Raw genomic sequence first — 20616 nt, forward strand, 5'->3', positions numbered from 1 at the left:
TTTTTATTGAAATTATCGAAGAGCATGACAAATGTGAAGTGTTACCAAATATTTATTATGATTTCACCATTATATAAATATAATTGTAATTATTTTAAGTTTGCGAAATATATTTTATTTATTAGTATTTCATATAATATATTTATATATAATTGAGTAATAAAAGATTGCAAAATGCATCATATGCCAAATATTATATAATAACTATTAGAATAATAAATAAGGGTTTATCATAATTTAATCAAAAACTATAAACTAAAGCTAAGCCTGAAAATTTAGTGTATAGTAAGTGGTGTATTAAAAAAATATATTTGTTTAAATGGTACATTCTGTCTGGTTAGTTAAGGTCAGCGTCAACATGAGCGGAAGGGGTGTTTGCATCCTATTTTTTGAGGGGGTAGGGGGTAAGCTGCTTTAATGGGGGTAGGATAATTTTTTTGGGGGGTTATTTATTAAATTTTGAGATAAAATAGGACAAAATTTATTGCTGTAAAAATTAATACTTTTATTATAGAATTATTATAATACAATTATCGACCAAATCTATATATTGCAAACAATCATACACATTGTTTTCCAGATAAAACTTTCTGCTATCTTTTTAAATGTAATTTAAAAGGTTTAGATATATCAGCAAGCTCATAATGCCATAAAAATTAATTCATTGTAAATAATGGAGGTTTTGATTGAATTTATTATCTATAAAATAAATTCTTTATAATCACAAAATATCGATAGTTGGTAGTAGAGGATAGAATAATTTAAGTTATCTTTATAAATTCTCTGAAGAGAGTATCAATATAATTATAAAAGTCAAAATAAAAATATAGAGACGCGGGGATTTTTTAGAGGGGTAGGTAAAGGTTTTTGAAGGGGGTTTGCATCCAATGAAAATCCTGTCATGTAGACGCTGGTTAAGGTTAATATAAAGATATCAGTTCATAAGAAATACAAATACTTAATTTTATTAGACATCAATCCCATGTAAATTGGGAAAATTTAGATTAATTTCAGAACTCACCATTTGGTCAGTTACAAAATTAAGCCATCTCGCTAAATTGTCATAATTAGTTTATTTATAAAATTGAATATTAAAAACAAATTTATATTTCATTCACATTTTATAAAATATCTATTATTTTTTGCTTGGAAGATTTTTCAGAATCTTACAATCGTCTGCCTAATAGTTTTTCTAGAAATGAATGGATGTTGAACGTGACATTACAAAAGATATGTTGTTTCCCATATCAGAATTCCAGGAACTTAAACGAGTTACAAAAGTTTTTTTTAGCGTATAATAATTTTCAACTTACGAATAATATAAACGCTTAAATTGTAAATTTTTTTAAAAAAATTTTTACATTTCCTTTTATTTATAATAAATATTGCATACAATTCCATATATTCCCATTTGTGCGAATATGAAATTTACAATTATTGGAAAAAAATAATATAATATTTAGTAAATCATAATTAAATAAAGTCATTAATTCTCACTATCATTTATTGATTAAGATTCAAGTCTTTTAGCGTTAACATTATAATTAGGAGCAAAAATAGGTCCAATATGAAATATTTTAAAATAAATTCATAAGGATTCAGTAAGTGGAAGATAATTCGCAGGAAAAAAAAACCGCTCAATTTTTTTTTTTTGCTGAGGTGAGAAGGGTTATTTATTTTATATATTTTTTCGAGGAATTATCTTCGCCGACAGAGATTCATACTACAATATTTCAGCCTTAGATATTCTCATTTTTTTAACACCCAAATATATAACTCACTGAACTCTAATTAATTTGCATATTTTAAAAGCTTATTTTCCAGAAGCTTAATATAATATTGGGTAGATCACTGCAGCCATAATATTGTGATCCTTGTTAAAGCGAAGAAATTCCATATTAAAGAAATGCAATTTTTTTTTTAATTAGGTTTCTAATAAGGCAAAATACTTACCGAGCAGAGAAAAGGATAAAGGGTTTTGTATGATTACGATAATCTTCCCAATTGAAATTTTTAAACGGTTTAGTTCCACTAGGTTTATTTTTTTAAACTCGTTCTTTATCAGTGATGAATACGATTCATTCAACAAATGCATTTAAAAGTTACAGTGATAGGAATCGGCCGTAACGCCATTTATGTGGTTTCGCGCCTCGATTAAATGATATTAATGCGCATTAATATAATGATAAATAAAGACAATTAATCGAAGGACGAACCACAAAATGGCGCTACAGCTGACTCCTATGTATGGAGACACTTTCATTAATGAAACGCTATTTTAGCTAAAATAATAATATGTAAGCAGAGATTTGGCAAATAGATGTCCAAGCATTTCTGGCAGCTATGTGCAAAATCTTTAGGCAAACATAATGTTATTTCGGTGTTGATCGGGCTTTTTAAAAACACTAGTATATACAACTAATTTTTTAAAATTAATCATCATAATTATATTAAATTATATTTTAATTTTACCAGGATTTGGTTTAATTTCTCATATTTTAAAGGACAATGCCAACAAAAAAATTCACCTTTGGCCATTTTAGCATAATCTATGCTATAAACAAAGGTTTTTGGATGCTCCTAGGCCAAATATGGTTAAATTTTAGCAAAAATCACTCGTCTTTTAAGCAGAAAATTAAGAAAGAGAGGGCGCTTAATTTATTATCTTTTTTTAAAAGTTTTAGAGCTAATCAAAATCAATTATTTTTTTTGTCATTTGTTTATTAAAATATATATGTTATGCTACAAAAAACTAGAATTTATAATGTATATACAATTATTCACAAAGGATAATTCATGAGGACATCTTGTTTAGCGAGTTCCAACAACATAGGATCGTCGAAAAATTTGTTGATGCTTACATCCTCACTTAGGCCCTGGATATAAAATTAAAATGGATCAAAAAAGATGATAAATATTAATTTAAACTTTTCTCCTTCTAGTTTTGATCATAAATTCTCTAGCCAAATGAGTCGCCGGTTGAGGTTCCAAAGGCCGAATCACGATCGATTTGTCTAAAGGATCCCCCGGAACTATCTGCATTTTTTTTGCGATACAAAAATAAAATGTAATCGATATTTTTTATACACGTCAATCAGTTTAAAGATGCCAAGAACACGGATCAAGAGTATTTTTGTGTTCGCGTTCTAACGGGTTATGAAGTGTTCCTACTGATTTAAAAAAAATTAGAATCAAAGACTGTGCTTATGCCGGTATCAAATACCGGATATGGGGTCGATATTTACAGTTTTCAAAAAATCGGATTGGACCGTTATTTACAAAAATCTATAAACCGGAAACCCATATTTTAGGCTGCCGTTCAGTGGGGTATGATACTTCCGACGAGATTTAGAACCAATAAATCTAAGAATTATTGATTTTAATAAAAGAAAATTTGATCTCATACGCAGATTTTATTAAAAATCGATCAGCTGTTAAATAGCGCCGAATCATCCCACCGTGAATGACAGTCTTAAAGTTCATTATCCAGAACCGAAAACCGTTTAAAAAATTTCCAGGAAACAGGATTTAACCAAGCCGAAGTAATACTGTTTTAAAGATGTGCGCGATTCGTTTTAAAAGGGGTTTGTTTATTATTTAAATAATTTGATTAGCATTTTTTATTTATTTTGTAAACGAATTTTAGGTCCAAAAAAATGTTTTCCAGCGAGAAATACCGGGAAAAAAAACAGAGACAAACATGTTATAAAACGGAATGAATTATAACTAACTTTCGAATATACCACGTGTTCCAAAAGTAGAATCGCAAGTTAAATATATTAATATTTTTTCTTCGAGTAGTGACGTGACAGCAAAGGAAGAATCATTGTGGATTAGAAAAAAAATATATATGGTGCTTAAGTATAAAACAGGCGCAAAAAAGGAGGGAGGGAAAAAAATAAGGGATTTTCGGAAAGGAAGTTGAGTGATTAAGTTTGGTGAATGAATAGCAATAAATCAGTTATCTGACGATTAATCTAATAATATGAAGAAAAAAAAACCTGTGATTAATGGAACGAATCGAGTTTTAATTTACCAGGAAAAGGGCATCAAGGAATGATTAATATTAAAAATTCAAGATTTCTTGGGTTCTAAGATTCAAATTCCCAAAATCTAGTTTTTGAAGATCGAAGAATTATATAATACAACAGTCAAGAAATATATTACCTGCCAATGATGGAAGATAGAAAGACAAAAGGCCTGTCCTTGGGTGTGAATTCTGAGATCGGTTTCGAACCCGAAGGAATCGATGGCGGGAATAAAGGCCTTGATGGTATAAAGTGGAGAACCAGGTATCGGAGCGTCTTGCGTTACGTGACCCCTTATTAAAAAAATAATAATTTCCTTTAAAAAATATTTTGAAATAATTGTACAAAAAAATATTAGAGAATGGCGGAGGGTTACCTTCTCCTGGCCAGTACGGTATAAATGGCGGAAACGCAATCGGCCGGCGCCTGAACGTGGACGGCCAAATAAGGTTCGGTGAGACGCGGCGCCGCCATTAGGAAGGCGGAATAGGCGGCTCGTCTGGCAGTGGGTATAATTTGGCCTCCGCTGCGATTAACGGGCTCCGCGGCGACGGAAGCGTCGAGCAGTTTGAATTTTACGTTACGCATGGCTAATTTAAAAAAAAAAATTTTAAATAAAGATGGCATGGCTTGATGTATCGGGTAGGATCTCCAATAAATATTAACAATGCAAATTAATATCTTTATTGTTGATTTGGAAGAATATACTACAGAAGAATTGATTTGTCGAAAAATGTATTTTGAAAAAAATGTGGACATAGAACATCATAACACTCGGCCGACGATATATTTAAAGTTTTTATAATAGTTGATCGCTTTTTTAACAATTAAAAAGAGGAAAATAATAAATAGAAAATTCTTTTCTTTCTATTCGATCCCCTTCGCAAATAGGGATTCATTTACATATAGTATCTATTTTATCTAATATATATATATATATATATACACACACACTATATAATATTACGTTCGTCACACAAGGGGCCCTCCCTACTGCCCCACTGAAAGCCTTGAACCACGCTATCCTTAATTTTTGCCAACAAGCCCTTGTCCACTTCGGAAGGAAGAGTGTCGTCCACCAATATGTTAGGTCCACAAGCGGGGTCAGGTCCGAAGGCCCATATGGAGCGAGCGGAAAGCAGATCCCAATCGTATTTAGATTGGAAAAATTCCCCGAGTCGTTTCCTGGTTGGAATCAAACGATTTAAAAAAAATATATGTATTAATAAAATATTAGGATGATCACGTGGTACATATACCAGCGAATGGTATCCAATATCAGTTCAGATTTTAAAAAAGAGCTCATGGTCGAGACTAGGTTTTTGTATATAACGGTTAAAACCTTTTATCAGAATAATGGTAAGGAGAAGCAAGTTTTTAAAAAATTTTTAACATCAATATTTTCCTAAAAAAAAATAAAACTTGGGCAATCAATCAGATTGACTTCTGTCAAATTATCTTCTAAATAGAAAAAATAAAATTAATCGAGAATTACCTACTTACATAGGCTAACTTGGTTAGCTGTAACCGCTAAATAGCGTAAAATGTCTAAAAAAAATAATTACTGTACCAATCAAATGATTACTAATTAACTATAAATGTGTTAAAAGGATATCTAATTTTTCTACACCCCACATCCTCCATTTTGGTTTGAAATAATGCGATAATAAAAACCAGACGATATTTATTAAATTTAAATTAGAAAATGATTGCGGTTGTAAGTTCGTTTATAATATATTTGATAAATGTCTCTCTGCAAAAATAAGGAGTATAAAATGAATGCGTGATTATGTAAACCTGTCCCAGGTGATTTGTACCACTTCATTTTCGATATCCTCGGCTAGACCCTTTTCTAAAGGTTCGGCTATCATCGTTATCTTATTCCTTACATGTAAAAATAATAATATATATTCTTGGAAATCTTAAACCAACCCAAGATTTTGCGATATGATAAATTTAAAAAGGTTTAATTTAAAAAGGTTTTTTTTTTAATACGATAAATAATCAAACGCGTATAAAACTTTTTGTTAGGGGTCTCAGCGAAGCATTTGAGGGAAGACGTTTCGACTACAGTCTCGCAAAACGTTACAACTGGATCTGCCACCTTGATATCTTTATTTTTTATAAAATAATCGAATATGAAGATTATTTTGATATTTCTACCAGCTGTGTACTTTATTTTATGAAACATATCGATTTTTTAAAATAATTCTCCCCTCTACCAAAAAAAATGATTTTTACCAGAGTTGTTAAAAGATACTTTTTAAATGGATCTAGATACAGATACATAGTCTCAAAAGTTATCTAGATACAGATACGAGCGATACAGCGTCTAAAAAGTTATCAAGATACAGATACAATTTTTAAATGTATCTGTATACAGATATATTTTTTTATGCTCTTATAGGTTTGCATAAACCTAAATTAATATTATATTGTGAAAATTCATGAAATGAGCTAAAAATTTATTGACGCGATATAACATTTATCAGAATATAACCAAAATTATAATTTTAATATAATATATGAAAATATATGATTAAATAATTATTAGATTTCAGTAATAAAATATTTTCAAAATTTTGATCATTTAGGCATCCTCGTTTATCTGTGAAGATATTTTTAGCAACACTAAATAATCTTTCCACAGGGGCGCTTGAAGGAATTGTAGTGTTATATTTAATAAATAACAATTTTATATCAGTTCTTTAAAAATGCTAAAATCTCTACATTTATTTTTGAAAAAGTTATTTAAAATTTGTTGATTATCAAAATTTAAATCATTATTAGAAATTATATCTGCTGTAGGGTACTGAAAAAAATCTGAAATTAAATTATTTGTTTTTTTTGGCAGGTTATTTGCTTGCAGTCAGTTGATGACTTTGATAATTCACCAGCTAATCTTTGTATCAATTGTTTTCTTTTATAATGGCTGCATGCCATCTATAATAAAAGCAATAATTAAATCATCTAAAGTGCCTTGAGTTAAAGTCAAAGGTCTTTTAGCAAAAATATTATTGTAGGATGAGCCTTGCCAATATTTTCTTTAGTATTTTATTTTCCTTCCCCTTTTTTATTTTTGTTAACAAGGTTGGATATTTTCTCTTAAAATTTTAATTAGAATTTTAAATATATAATATCTATACCCTTATGTGCTTCATGATATTGCACGTTGAAGTCATACTGACGGATATTTTTGTATTTTTAGGTAGACACGGCAAACCTTTTACCATCAGAGAATTAATTGTTTTCTTTGTTTTGAGATATTATTTTAAAATATGCTCAATTTGGCCATGGTAAAGCAATAGAACTTGTTGCTTCCTCTTCTTCATCGATATAGATCTAAATAAATATATAAACTTAAAAATTTAGTTATAAAATAAAATTTACCATTTCCATATTGTAATATTAAAATTTGTATAGTTTATTGATAAACTCGGACATAATATTTAAATTAATGAATATTTATATATATTTTTTATATATAGTTTTAATATTTTATGTATATATAATTCTTTATTATAGTATTAATAAATATTAATATATAATATATATATTTATTTATTTCATAAGCTCATATGAAATAAAATAAATTTTACAGTCAAATATTTTTATTTACAATAAAAAAAGGGGTATATAAAATGTATCTTAAAAAGTATCTAAAAACAGATACAGATACCTCTAAAAAAATATCTAGATACAGATACAGATACCTTTCTAAAAAATCTATCTTGATACAGATACAGATACTACATTTTTATATCTAGATACAGTATCTAGATACTTGTATCTAGATACTTTAACAACTCTGATTTTTACTAATAGGTAATGTATGGTTGGAAGCGTTACCGAGTTATCAGATGATAGGAACTAGACCTGCCATAGGTCCCGCTATCCTAAAAAAAACATATTGGTAACCCCCCGCAGCTCAACCTCACTAAAAACTTTTTCGGCTTTTTTTAAAGAAATCAATATAGGTCTATGTATCCTAAGCCAATTTACAGGATGCCACAATTACTAGCCCCTTTTGGATAATCTTCTTAAATAATGATTTTTTACAGTCTTCTACTCACGTACGTACCAAACCATAATATCGAAAGAGGTAATTAGATAATTTTACTCTAAATTATTTCTCTGTATATTATATTAATCGTGCAATGGCAAATAGAAAAATAAAATGTATAATTTTTCATCTTTGACATAAAGAATAAATATAAAATATATTTTAAAATTAAATGATTTCAACAAGTCATTTATCGACACTTTATCTTTATAATAAAATGTAAGTTATAAAATTATCGTAAATTGTAATAAATATTTGTTACGGGCATTAGAATATAGCTTTCTTAAATTTTTCCCATTAAATTCATTTTTTAAAAAAATCTTCAAATTTATGGATAAAGACTAACACTAAATCATATATATACATATATAAATTCTAACATAAAAAACAGATATTAAAGATAAAAAACAATGAATAAGTTAAAATTTTTATTTAATAATGTAAATCCGTGTTTTATTTTAAATATAATTCTTGCTTATATGAAGGAAGATTAATTTAAACGTCAATTTGTTTCATAAAATCATCACCTTACTATAATTTTTCCTGTACTATTCTTTAATATCAGCAATAAAAATGTAATTTAGAATAATCCTTAATTTACATTATTACATTGTGATCTGCTATTAAAAAAAATTACATGAAATATGATTTCTTTAAAAATGTGTTTCCTGAATTCATTTATTCTCATCTTTTTGTGAAAAAAAAATTAACTCACTATGGCTAAAACATTGTTCAAATTTATGGCGCAAGGAACTAAGATTGAAAAATAAATTTTCCAAAAAATTATTTTTAAATTTTGCCTGAAAATTGGGATTAAAAGAAAAAATCTTTTATAAAAGTGAATATTTTGGGATTTTCATGCATAAAAATACTCTATGGATTTATAATCACAATTTTTTTTTTCAAACTATGATAAGGAAAATGAGATTTATTTTCCTTTTTGCTCCCAAATAAATAGGAAATTAGAGGCAAAGTTTCTCAAAAAATAGCAGATAACTATAAAATTAGAAATTTAAGGGAACGATGATAACAGAATAAATGAATATAACACTTATTAATTATTATACAATTTCTCTAACATATAATGTTACCACCTTAGAAGGGATTTCGTTAAATAATATATGTATAATAATAATAACTACAAGTGGTAATGAGAAGAAATAGACTAAGTTGGTTTTGGAATGTTGAGCGCAAAAAGATGCATCTTGATGGAAGTAGGAGGATGAAGACCTAGAGGAAGGCCCAAACTGATATGGATAAATGTGATAGCGGCAGATATGGGAAAAAATGAATCTTATAAGTATGCTTAGGATCTTAAAATGAAAAACAAAAATCAGAGGGAAAACTGGCCAACCTGGGTAAACCTGGATATCGCTAATAAACGGAGAAAAAAAATAGGATGGTAATGATGAGCATTAGAATGCTCTCTTAGCAAAATTCTAGGGATAAAAGATGATCCCCACCTTTACAATATAAAAAGCTATCAAGTCCAAAAAAAAAGAAAGACAAACCTATTTCGGAGTACATTTTCCGGAGGTCGTGCATAACGCAATCGAGGTACAGTTCGCCCGTGCCTAACACTATGTGTTCCCCCGATTCTTCTACCTAGGTAATAAAAATTAAAAAAAATATACGTCAATCAAAATGATCCACGATGTCTTTCATAACTTTATGGACTTCTCACATATGATAAAAAAAATGAGGAGGGGGGGTGGATAAGTGAATTTTATAGTCATATCCAGTGTCATTTCGAGACTTTTAGTGGCACAGGGAAAATAAAATACAATTTACCTAAGATTATTTGATGACTTTTTTCGCAACGAGAATTAAAAGTTATGTATACTTTTATAAAAAATTTAATCGTAAATGAGTGGGCGCACATTATAAAAATGAGTAGCCATTCTATTTATCTTCCTTCGCCATTTTTTTATTTGCAAAAGAAGATATTGTGTCAGAATAATTTTAATAGGTAAGGCGATATCATTTTCTATTGAAATTACAGAGGTTAACAAGTCGGTCCTGGTGCCATACAGGATCGTAGCAAGAATCGTTTCGCATTGCGATGGCCACTAAGAGATGCGGCCATCTAGAATTGTGAGTACAATTTCTTTTTACACGCATTTTATCATCCATTTTTTTTTTTTAAATATATAAATCAACTAAACGGGATAAGAATATAACGCAAAAATTAACAACTTGAATGTGTATCGTATGGTAAAAAAACATTATTTAAATTTTAATGATGTAATATATTTACTTTTGTGGTCAAAAGCGGGTAACTTTTATTGGCCTTCCTAAGCCCGTCCAACATCTTCGGCAATTCGGAAGGGTTAACGGGCTCGACCGCTATTTTTATGACCGAGGCCGTATTGAATTTCAGTGGTCGGAAGATGTAGAGCTAATTTATTTTAATATAAAAAATCAATATTACGTTTTAAAAGATGAATTTAACGTTTTTTTTTGTATATAACTGTAATTCAATATGAATATTTTATAAATATATCTATTTTTTTTTTAGATTATATTATTTCGATATCGAGTCGTAGTGTTGCTAAATCACCTAACTTAGTCAAGCTTTTAGCCTATGAATTAAGCCTCTAAGTTCGAGTCTCAAGATTGATTCGAATATTTTTGGATTAAAAAAAATGGCCACGCTGTTTCACAGCTGACTAAAGTTTGGGAGTTTAACGACACTTAATCTACCGTATTCTTTTACAATTGCAGCGAAATTTGTTTGGCTTTGAATTCTTATTGTAGGACCATGAATTTTCAAGTAATAACTTGCATTTATATAAATATATATAAATCTAATTGACGGGCCAAAATCTAACTAAAGGCATTTTAAAAAAAAATGAAAGAATGTATGAACGTCTTCATCGAGTCCAATATCAGCTATGGTCGCCGTTTTAACGATGGGCTGGTCGATGCCTTCTATGAGTACCCAATTACCGGCAGGAGCTCTGCTTATTTCTATCTTGTATCTAAATTTAGTTAAAATTTAATATGTCCATAATTAATTATGGGATGAATTTAAGGAAAGAGACGTTTTATGCCCTATTATAGTTGTACAAATGATCGTTTTTGAAAATCGAGCAGTTTAACAACACTATATTTATATAAAATTCTCAGAAACATGATTTTAAAAAAAAAGAAGAAAATTACACTTCATTGCAAAGGTGGGACTTTACAGACCCCAGTCATTTTTAAACATTGTGTATAAAATTAATTTTGATTTTTTTTCACTACTTCGTGAGTTTGGGTAAAGTCTTACATCCTATCATATTTAACACATTTATTTTGTGCTTCAATTATTCATTTTAAAAATTAGTCTCACTCTTCACCTTGTAACAATTTCATTAAAATGATTTTATATATTCAAATAAGACATGATATATACAATATTTACAAATATTCAAATAAAAATTTTATATAAATATAACGTTTGTTTGATAAATTTTATTAAGATTTGATTAATAAAATATCGTTCAAAGTAGATTTATCTAATTTGGTTCGTAAATAGTTACTAGCAATCCTAGAGCACTTAAGGATCTTTCAACAGACACTTGCAGCAAGGAGCAGCTAGAACTTCTCATAAGAGCCAATCTAAGATGGGTTATCTTTTGGCTAATTAAATATTTAAATTTGTCTCCATGTAGACATCAGATGTCCTAAAATAAATAGATTTATTTAATTTAAAGTCAAATATTGTAAATTTACCCTAGCCAGCAATTTATCATATTTGGGTGGATAGATTCCATTCTGGTAATTAAATCTCGGATCCATGTAGATCCCATTTCTAAATTACATTTATTACCAAACAGATATTTCTGCCGACAACAAAACCCATAAGCAAATAATTAGAGAATTCATTGTTGATTTCCTCTAAATCGTTGAACTTAAGTTTATAAAATATTAGTCCTCTAGTCGATTTACATTTGAGAGCATGGATTTCAAGACGAAAATTAATGGTTTAATAGATAACCAAAAATTGCCATCCGATCAAAATAATTTACAGTATTGGCAATCTAAAAAATTTCAAGATCCTGAATTGTACATCCTCTCGTGAGTAGTTCTGGCGGCTCCTTGCTCGCAAGTATCTGTTGAAAGATCCTTCAGTGCTCTGGGATTGATCGTAACACCTTTACGAACAAGATTAGATAAATCCACTTTAATTTTTTTTTATTAAACAACGTTATTTTTGATTTTTATATCATGTCTTATTTGAATAAATAAAATCATTTTAATAAAATTGTTACGAGGTGAGATACTAATTTTAAAATGACAATTAATTGAAGCACATAATTTTATACACATTGTTTTAAGTACTGAAATTTTTAAAAAGACTGGCGTCTGCAAATAGCCCCACCTTTGCAATGAGGGTAATTTTTTTTTTATATTTTCCTATATTATTTTAAAAATATATGACCGCAAATAATCCTACATCTTCCTGAGTTTAACTCACCTATAAGTCCCCCCCCCCTTCCCCCCACAATATTATAATTAACTTACAACTTAGATTAGGCTGTCACTTGATCGCGTGATACTAAGTAAGTAACCACATGTGCGCGATTTGCGCAATTATCACCGAGTCATTTATGAAAGTGAGTAAATAATAGGTATAATTTATAACGACTTAGTAAACGCGATGAAGGGAGTCATAGGGTTCATGATGAAATTTAAAAATTGTTGCTCAACCACACAGGGAACCCTTTAAACCTCCATTATCGCCAAAAGGTTGCCACTCGCCCGCCACAATGAGGACCGTCTCCTCGATGGGGTGTAAAAACCACCTGAAGGGAGTTGATCAGGAAAGGTATCCGATTGTAAAAAAACCTTGCTACAAAATTTCCTAATGATTAAATCAGAGGGAAAAGTGGCCGACCTGGGTAAACCCGAAAATCGCCCTTAAACGGATAGAATGAGACCCAAGGCTTTTTAGGTAAAACGACTTGAAATTTTTTTTAAAATTCCTCCAAAAACCTAGCTTCGTATATCCAAACTCGTCCTACTTTACAGACCCTGGAATCCTCCTCATCCTCTGGCGTGTAATTTTCTCCGAGAATTTTGACCCTGACCGAACCCTCGAGAGAGGAGGTGAGAGTGCCACTGAAAATTCGACCGAACACGTGAAAGGTGCTGGCGTCGGAGGTGGGGTAAAGTTTGACGGTGTGTATCATGAGTGGGCCCTGGGTAAAAAAAACAATGTATTATAAGATATCTCGATTTTTCCTGTTAAAATACCCCTTCCAAGTTCTATTCGGGTTAAGTAGTGTTGTTAACGACCATTTTGAGCCGATTTTTAAAAACGACTAGCTCAATGGGTTACCAGAAAAAATATGCCTAAGCCTCGAGATTTGGCTACTGGATGCCCAAACCTCTGTTCCTTCTACATACAAAATCTTCAGGCTTGCGCAATAGTATTATGGATGAATAGATTACCGTTTTAAAATCGGCTCAAATTAGCCGTTTAACAACACTAGGGTTAAGCCCATAGTTTAAACGGGGTTAAGTTAGGGAGCGATAGCTACTAGGCCCGATGTAATAAATATGAAAGAAAAAACCTTATATTATCTATTTAAATTGGAAGGTTACCTCAGGATCGCATGCTACTAAAGCATCGCCTATGTCCGAGTCTATGGGTCCAGTGTAAATATGCTCGATTTTGCGCCTCGCGTTTTCGAGAGGGGAAGGTATATGGTTCACGCACATATCCACAAAACCTGCGATGAATATGTGATAATTTTCAGTTTTTTTAAAAAAAAACTTCATAGTAAATCTGTGTTAAAGTTAAGTTAGTTTGTCAATTAGCCAGCTGATTTTAGTTCTCGCACTGTTAAATCTAAGGATATTATGTCTATGCTTGGTGCAGAACCTTGAAAAATTGCAACCTTTCACTTAATAACCTTTTGTGCCGATAACGCAAGTTTGAATTTAGGGGAAAAAAAGGAAAAATGTAATGACTAAATCATTAGTTTCGAATGAAAATATTATCCCCCATTGGCTGCCTGTCCAATATGATTCAGGGTGCGGGAAGAAAGGGACATGCTTCATAATATCAATATAGACATGGAAATAATTGCAATGAAATGTTATGCCAATTCAGGGGATCCACACAAAGAGGTTATCCGTTTTTAAATTTTATTTCATGGATTCTCGAGATATTGAATGGTCTGAACTTCTAGGAGTTGCGACAAGATGACTATCATTAATACCGTGTCACTTAATTATCAATATAAGGGACAATCTTAAACAAACGTGGTTAAAAAATCGCAAACCAAAAATTCAATCGCAAGTGGAGATGTTTTCATTAATTAATGAATTAATTAAGTTACAACCTTTACAAGCTTAAATTATCTATAACCTTTATGGTTCGGTTGTAAAACAAAATCTTATAAAATGTGGATGATGATGATGATCATCATAATAAAATCGTGTCATTTCGAAATGAAGCTAATAAAATTCAAAAAAAAAAAAATCATTTCGTATTTAAAAAAATGAATTTACAAATAATAAATGGGAAGAAAAATCTAAGTATCATGAAGCTTTAATAATAAATTCAATTCAAGGAAGTTGAATTAATAAATAATCAATTTTAGATATAAAAGATATCGAATTAGATAACTTATTTCAGGAATTCATTGCTTCTAAATACATTTTACAAAACAAAATAACGATATATCGCCTTTGGCCTATGAAAACAAAGCCCCTTATTTTCCAAAGAACATCGCGCCAAATTTTGAAAGATAAATAAATATGCAATATTATATTCACGTTACCAATCTGATAAAATGAGTTAACGATAAATGAAATTGGGGAAATTTATTTTGTTTATAGAAAATTCTTTGTATTTCTCGTATAAGTAAAAACAAAATTGAAATGAATCTCCCCAAAAAAATGTTTTTTTCTTTCTTTCTTGCTAAGTTATATTCTAGTTGAATGGAACCGAGATTCTTAAAAATTCATGCTTGTGTTTTAAAAGCACAGTGAAAAAAGGCTGGCAGCAGAATTTCTGGCAACATTATCCTGTGCGTGTATAGTAAATTATTTTTTAAAATTTAAAAAATAGCGGAATGAATTTGATATCAAACTTTAAAAAAATATTTCCCAGCTCTTACAATTCAAAATTGTAATAAAATCTAAAATCTCGTAGTTAACCGGTGAAAGGTCCGTAGAATTTCTGGCAAACCAGTCTTAGCAATGGCACGATGTTCATCTTGCATTCCGTTTTGGTGAGCTTGATGTTTAGATCCGCTAGGAGGGTAGGTAGGGCTGTATCAACGTCTCCTACAACCTTTTAAGAGCATACATACATTCAATTAGCTCAAAAAATTAGGATTAATGTGTTCAAATATCCAGGGTTCTGGCCCCATAGTTGAGAAATTTTAAACTCTATTTAATGGAAACTTTGATAACGGGAACTTAATCGAAAACTGATTATCTAAAAGAAGTCTAACACGCCCCGGGGTCCATATTACTTATGGTTTGATGGAATCCGTATACATCGGTATCTGTTCGGTCAGTTTGTGGTCTCAAAATCGGGTCAAGAAACCTGCAAATATCTAAGTATCACTAATACAAATTGTCAGGAATTCGTTTTCGACTCCTACAAATAGAGGCTCAAAAAAAGGGAACACTTAAAAAAATGAAATATTACAATCAATAATGAATTACGAACAATTTTTAGGCCAATAAGATATATATATATAACATACTTGAGCGAATATCTTGTACATAGGCTCCAAAACGAGCTCTACAAAGCTTCTAGGAGCGTTGGGAACAGGGGGCTTCCTGGAAAATTTCCTCCTTTTTTTCAAAACAAATATATTTAAAAAAAAATTAAAATTTTAAAGGCAAATTATATTTTTATTCCAAAAAGTAACTTTCTTTCTCTTTTTTTTGTTTCTTTCTTTTATTAAGGATCTTGATAAAAAGAAATACCGGTAAAATATCTCAGAATATTCTGTTAAGAGTCTCAAATTAGGCATAAAACCAGGGTTGTGCATTTGACCGGTCAAATTCAAATAAATGTTTTTTTAAGGAAAATTTTTATATTATAATAGTAAACAAAAATGAATCTATATAAATATTAAATTATATTTTTTTAAAAAGTTCTATAATTAATGTTTCGTTCTCCGTGGGCTGAGCTGGTTCTGATTTTATATTCAATATTTTTAATCAATTCCTAGGTCATGATATACCCCTACCTTTCTGGTTGTTCGAGATCTTCTCACATGAATATTCCCCTAAACTGGCCAATTTCTTACTGAAAAAGAAGTGTAACTAGGCAAATGTCAGTAAGTTAGACACTTCTCGTAAATGTTCACGCTGGGCAAAGCCCTATCCAACAACTTGAGCCCGAAATCAGATCGCTTTTCTTTCATATATATGTTGGCTAATTAAATGTACCGCCGTTTTTACTTCTGAAAATTTGTGATATCAACTTAAAAAAATATTTTGATTATCATCACCCTTGTAAAATGACTAATTCTTGTATCAGGTCAGGTGCTTCACCAAACTCATTAATATAGTAAGATGCTCCCCCTTATATTGAGATTTCAATAATAAAATCAGCTATGTGAGCGCATGGATTTTCAAAAGTATCCTGAATTATTATTTTTTTCTTCAAATGGAGAAAATTTTAAAAATCGCGACATGATTGAATCGCGTCGTATCCCAAATTAAGCGTCTCGTTTTTTTTTACGTGGCCGGACTTACAATAGGATAGCTAAATGGTTTAAAGAATAGTTTAAAATTGTTTCTTCATTTAATTATATTATATCATTGGTAATTTCTTTCGGACAGGGCCTTCTCGTGTATTCGTATTTGCTTCTTAACATTTGACGAGATGTCCATCTCGTTTGGATAATTGTACATATTGCTAATATAAATTGGGCAATTAGTAAATTTTTTTTAACATGTTTTAGCAAATTATTGTATAATTTATATATTCAGATCCAAAAAAATGGTAGTGAGAAAAGAAGAAAAAAATTATAGATTTTCCGGCTGCTCGGAGGAATGAACCCATGAAATTAGATTTTATAATCATTAATTTCTATGCGTTGACGCCTTTTTTTTGGGTCTCCTGATTTATTCTTAAGGCTCTGCCTGACTTTTTAATTAGGTTAACAGCATGGCTTCCAAAGGATGTCAAGGTTTGTAGTGACAACTGATACGAATTTATATTTATCAGGAATATCCATATATTTGTTCGTTTTAAAATCTTCTTTGTATTTTAAAATGTTCATATTGATGTTGAAGGGTGATAGGGGGTCAACGCAGAAGAAATCCCACCCTAGAAATCGGCCATTCTCCCAAGGAATTTGTGCAATTACATCGGGCCGTCTCCAATCATTAAAAAGACCTGGGGTTTCTAAAGTGGCAGGAAGGCCAGCGAACTGTAAAGCCCGTTTTATGAGAGCACTGCATCTGTTATGTCGGATTTAACGTCCACTGCTAAAGATATATTGAAGGCAATGACGGCCATTTTGATTTACTAGCTTCTTGCACTTGGTGCACTCATATGAGACTGAGGCTGTCACATTTAAGCGAATGGCTGCTGCAATGCTGAATTATTGGTTTGACAGCTCGAGGTCAAGACTGCCTTTCTTGCCACTTTATAACCCCCAAGTCTCTTTACTGATGGAAGATGACCCGATGTAATCGCACAAATATCTTGGGAGAATGGCTGCTCAAATTTCTTGGGAGAATGGCCGATTTCTAGCATGGGATTTCTCCCCAATATCAATAAGGACATTTTAAAATACATAGAAGATTTTAAAATGAACAAATATCCGGATATTCCTGATAATAAATTCGTATCAGTTGTCACTACAACCTGGAAGCCAGGCTGCTAACCTAATTAAAAATCCTGGCAGAGCCTTAAGAACTAAATCAGGAGACCTAAAAGAAGGCGTCTACTTACGTCAATGCGTAAAAATTCAGATTATAAAATCTAATTTCAAATATTTCATATGTTCATTCCCCAAGCTGCCAGAATAATATAGATCTTTTTCCTCTTCCCTTAATTATTTAGAATTTTTTTTCTTCTTTCTCAAATTAAGTAGTATATGTTACTTTTTCCTCCCCCCCACCCCCCTTCATTTATATTCACGATTTGGATATATATATATAAAAAATTTCTTTCCTTTCTCAATTACAAATTTGTGTATGAATTAAATTGATTTTTTCTTGTAAATTTATAATTAATAATAAATCACGATTTCTTTTCTTTTTCTCTGCTAATTTTTTTTATTTAATTTATATTTTATTTGATATAGTTCTATTTATAATAATTTATTTATTATTTTATACAATCGATTTTCATTATTTTGGTAATTATAATGTATTAAATATAATAATTGTTTTGTAAACAGTAAAAAAAAATTAATTAATATTTTTATATTTCAAAATATAAAATTATAATTAAATAGATGCCTCAGTGATAAAAATATATTTTTAAAATAAATCGTATGCTTTAAATATATATTACCTTAAATTAATCAATATATTTATTCACCAATAATATTTTAGAGTATTTGACTGAATTAGACCGGGCCAAATAATTCTTAGGGTCAATTGACCGATCTGCCAACCCAGCAAAAAACTATATCATCTCAGATACAAAAAAAAACTATAAATTTTATAAAATCATGCTTCAGAAATGAGTAATTTCGCAGACAATTCTATAAAATAATAATTAGGTGTTTTTGTCTCATTGCTTTGATCAGCTGTAATAAGATTTTTTATTTGATATATATATTAAAAAATATGGCATCTTTAAATACGTTTTATTGTTGTAATATATGTCACCCCACAATCTCCTAGCTAGTTCGGTCTCATTGATAGCAGTGGTGGCTAGAAATAGAATAAAGAAATATTTAGAATTAAATTACGTTCCTTTCCTTTTCTTAAAAGATGAGTGGCATTCCTAAATTTTCATCTCTTTTTTAGTTCTATACGGACCCTTTTCACTAATAATGATAAAATTATATGGATATTTACCGAAATATTGGGAATAGGTCCGGGCAAAAGATTTGAGGGTGAAACAAAACCCGAATTTAGCGCTGGCAAAGCAAACGTTTCCGGTTAGCGGGGAGAAATATTCGTTTCCCATTGGTGGGCTGGCTTTAAGAGTGGGCCCTTCCACGACGGTTGTGGTGGAAGCCACTTTTGCCGCTGGTTCTATCCTAAGATTTACATTTGTATATATATATATACACAAGTAATTTTTTTAAAATCATTATGCTAAAAAAATAATTAATCTCGATATTAATTTTCAGGGAGGGAGCTAATTGGTGTTTACCAGGTGATTGACTGAATGCACCTATCCTTGAGGGACCGGAAACCTTACCATTCACTAGTGTTGTTAAACGGCTCGATTTGAGCCGATTTTACTACCATTTATCATTATAAACATAAATATACTTTGCAAAAAAAGAAGTGTATATTAGGGCCAAGGCTGAAAGATTTGGTCTTCAAAAATGGGAAAACTCCTAATACGAAATGAAGGATACCCCTAGAGAAGTGCCCATATATTTTAAAAAAACCTCAAGGCGGTGGCCTTAGTGCCAAACGGGGTGCACGATTCGGCGTGCAAGGCGACGAGGGCGTTCAGCTCGTCGATCACGTGACGAATCTTATAGAAAGCGTCTTGCGGTGGAAGCTTGAGTTCCAGTACGAGCCTATCTATCTTCGCCACACAAAGCGTCAACGCGAGCCCTTCCTGCAATGCGTGCTTGAGCAGGCGTTCCGTGTTTAGCATGCACTTTGATTTTTCGTACATTTAATTCAAATAAAAAAAAAAGAATCACGTGATTCATATAAAAAAAGAGGGAAACGCACATTATAAATATAAACAATAAATCGGAAATGGAATGAAAGAATTTGGTAAACAAGATGAAAAAGGGAAGATAGGTTAGGTTAAGGGGAAAATGAGAATTTTTTTTTAAAAAAACATATAAATGTATACCCCTTCCGAAGCGTCAACAATCAAACATACACCATCGCATATTCGATAAGCGGCCGTCACCTCATCGCTAAAATTTACGTGACCTTTAATGCGTAATATTAAATACTATAAATATATAGGTTTTACTTTTTTGGGGCTAAAATGATATGACATTCAAAGGAACGAACTGTCGTTTGATTTATCATTCGTATACAATTCTAAGTGGACCTTATTTCTATATTTTCCTCTTCCAATTTTATTGTGTGGAGTTTATATATTTTTTAAAATATAAAATCTGATATAATTTAAGCCAGCCTGAAACAGGAAACGGAACCCAAGGAATGGGATTAAAATCAAGAATCTAAAAATTTTCTTAAAATAAATAAAAACTAAAAAAAACCCGATTTAGACGAATAGAAATATAAATAAATCAGCAGTTGTAACCACAATTTCATTGAGTCGAAGACTTCTCAATGGCAAATTTTTTTTGAAAAAATATTCCGATAATTTCGTAAATATATTGGAAGATTAATTGTTCGCTTGTAAATTATACACTCTTTATATTTGTCGAAAAATAT

At 30.5% G+C, this 20616-nt stretch overlaps 1 protein-coding gene across 2 annotated transcripts in view; it reads right to left on the reverse strand.

The window, feature by feature from the left end:
* Window positions 1-269: 269 nt before the first annotated feature.
* The window catches only part of LOC135922448 (116 kDa U5 small nuclear ribonucleoprotein component-like), a 30330-nt gene continuing 9983 nt past the window's right edge, over window positions 270-20616 (reverse strand). The window contains exons 8-26 of one of the 2 annotated variants that reach the window (XM_065456821.1): window positions 20060-20142; window positions 19638-19855; window positions 19093-19277; window positions 18876-18945; window positions 15804-15894; window positions 15247-15382; window positions 13684-13811; window positions 13072-13277; window positions 10961-11072; window positions 10349-10489; window positions 9603-9696; window positions 6050-6140; window positions 5826-5912; window positions 4996-5213; window positions 4405-4618; window positions 4168-4321; window positions 2929-3036; window positions 2775-2876; window positions 270-412 (exon numbers count right to left, since the gene is read on the reverse strand). In XM_065456821.1, the coding sequence (XP_065312893.1) occupies window positions 2781-2876; window positions 2929-3036; window positions 4168-4321; window positions 4405-4618; window positions 4996-5213; window positions 5826-5912; window positions 6050-6140; window positions 9603-9696; window positions 10349-10489; window positions 10961-11072; window positions 13072-13277; window positions 13684-13811; window positions 15247-15382; window positions 15804-15894; window positions 18876-18945; window positions 19093-19277; window positions 19638-19855; window positions 20060-20142 (2432 nt within the window). In that variant the 3' untranslated portion in view covers window positions 270-412; window positions 2775-2780. Of the gene's footprint in view, window positions 413-2728; window positions 2877-2928; window positions 3037-4167; window positions 4322-4404; window positions 4619-4995; window positions 5214-5825; window positions 5913-6049; window positions 6141-9602; window positions 9697-10348; window positions 10490-10960; window positions 11073-13071; window positions 13278-13683; window positions 13812-15246; window positions 15383-15803; window positions 15895-18875; window positions 18946-19092; window positions 19278-19637; window positions 19856-20059; window positions 20143-20616 lie in introns of those variants that run through there. The other variant, XM_065456820.1, reaches the window with a different exon arrangement.

The sequence above is a fragment of the Gordionus sp. m RMFG-2023 genome, chromosome 1 (assembly GCF_954871325.1).
Source record: "Gordionus sp. m RMFG-2023 chromosome 1, tfGorSpeb1-WG-v2, whole genome shotgun sequence".
Classification (NCBI taxonomy): Eukaryota; Metazoa; Nematomorpha; class Gordioida; order Chordodea; family Parachordodidae; genus Gordionus; species Gordionus sp. m RMFG-2023.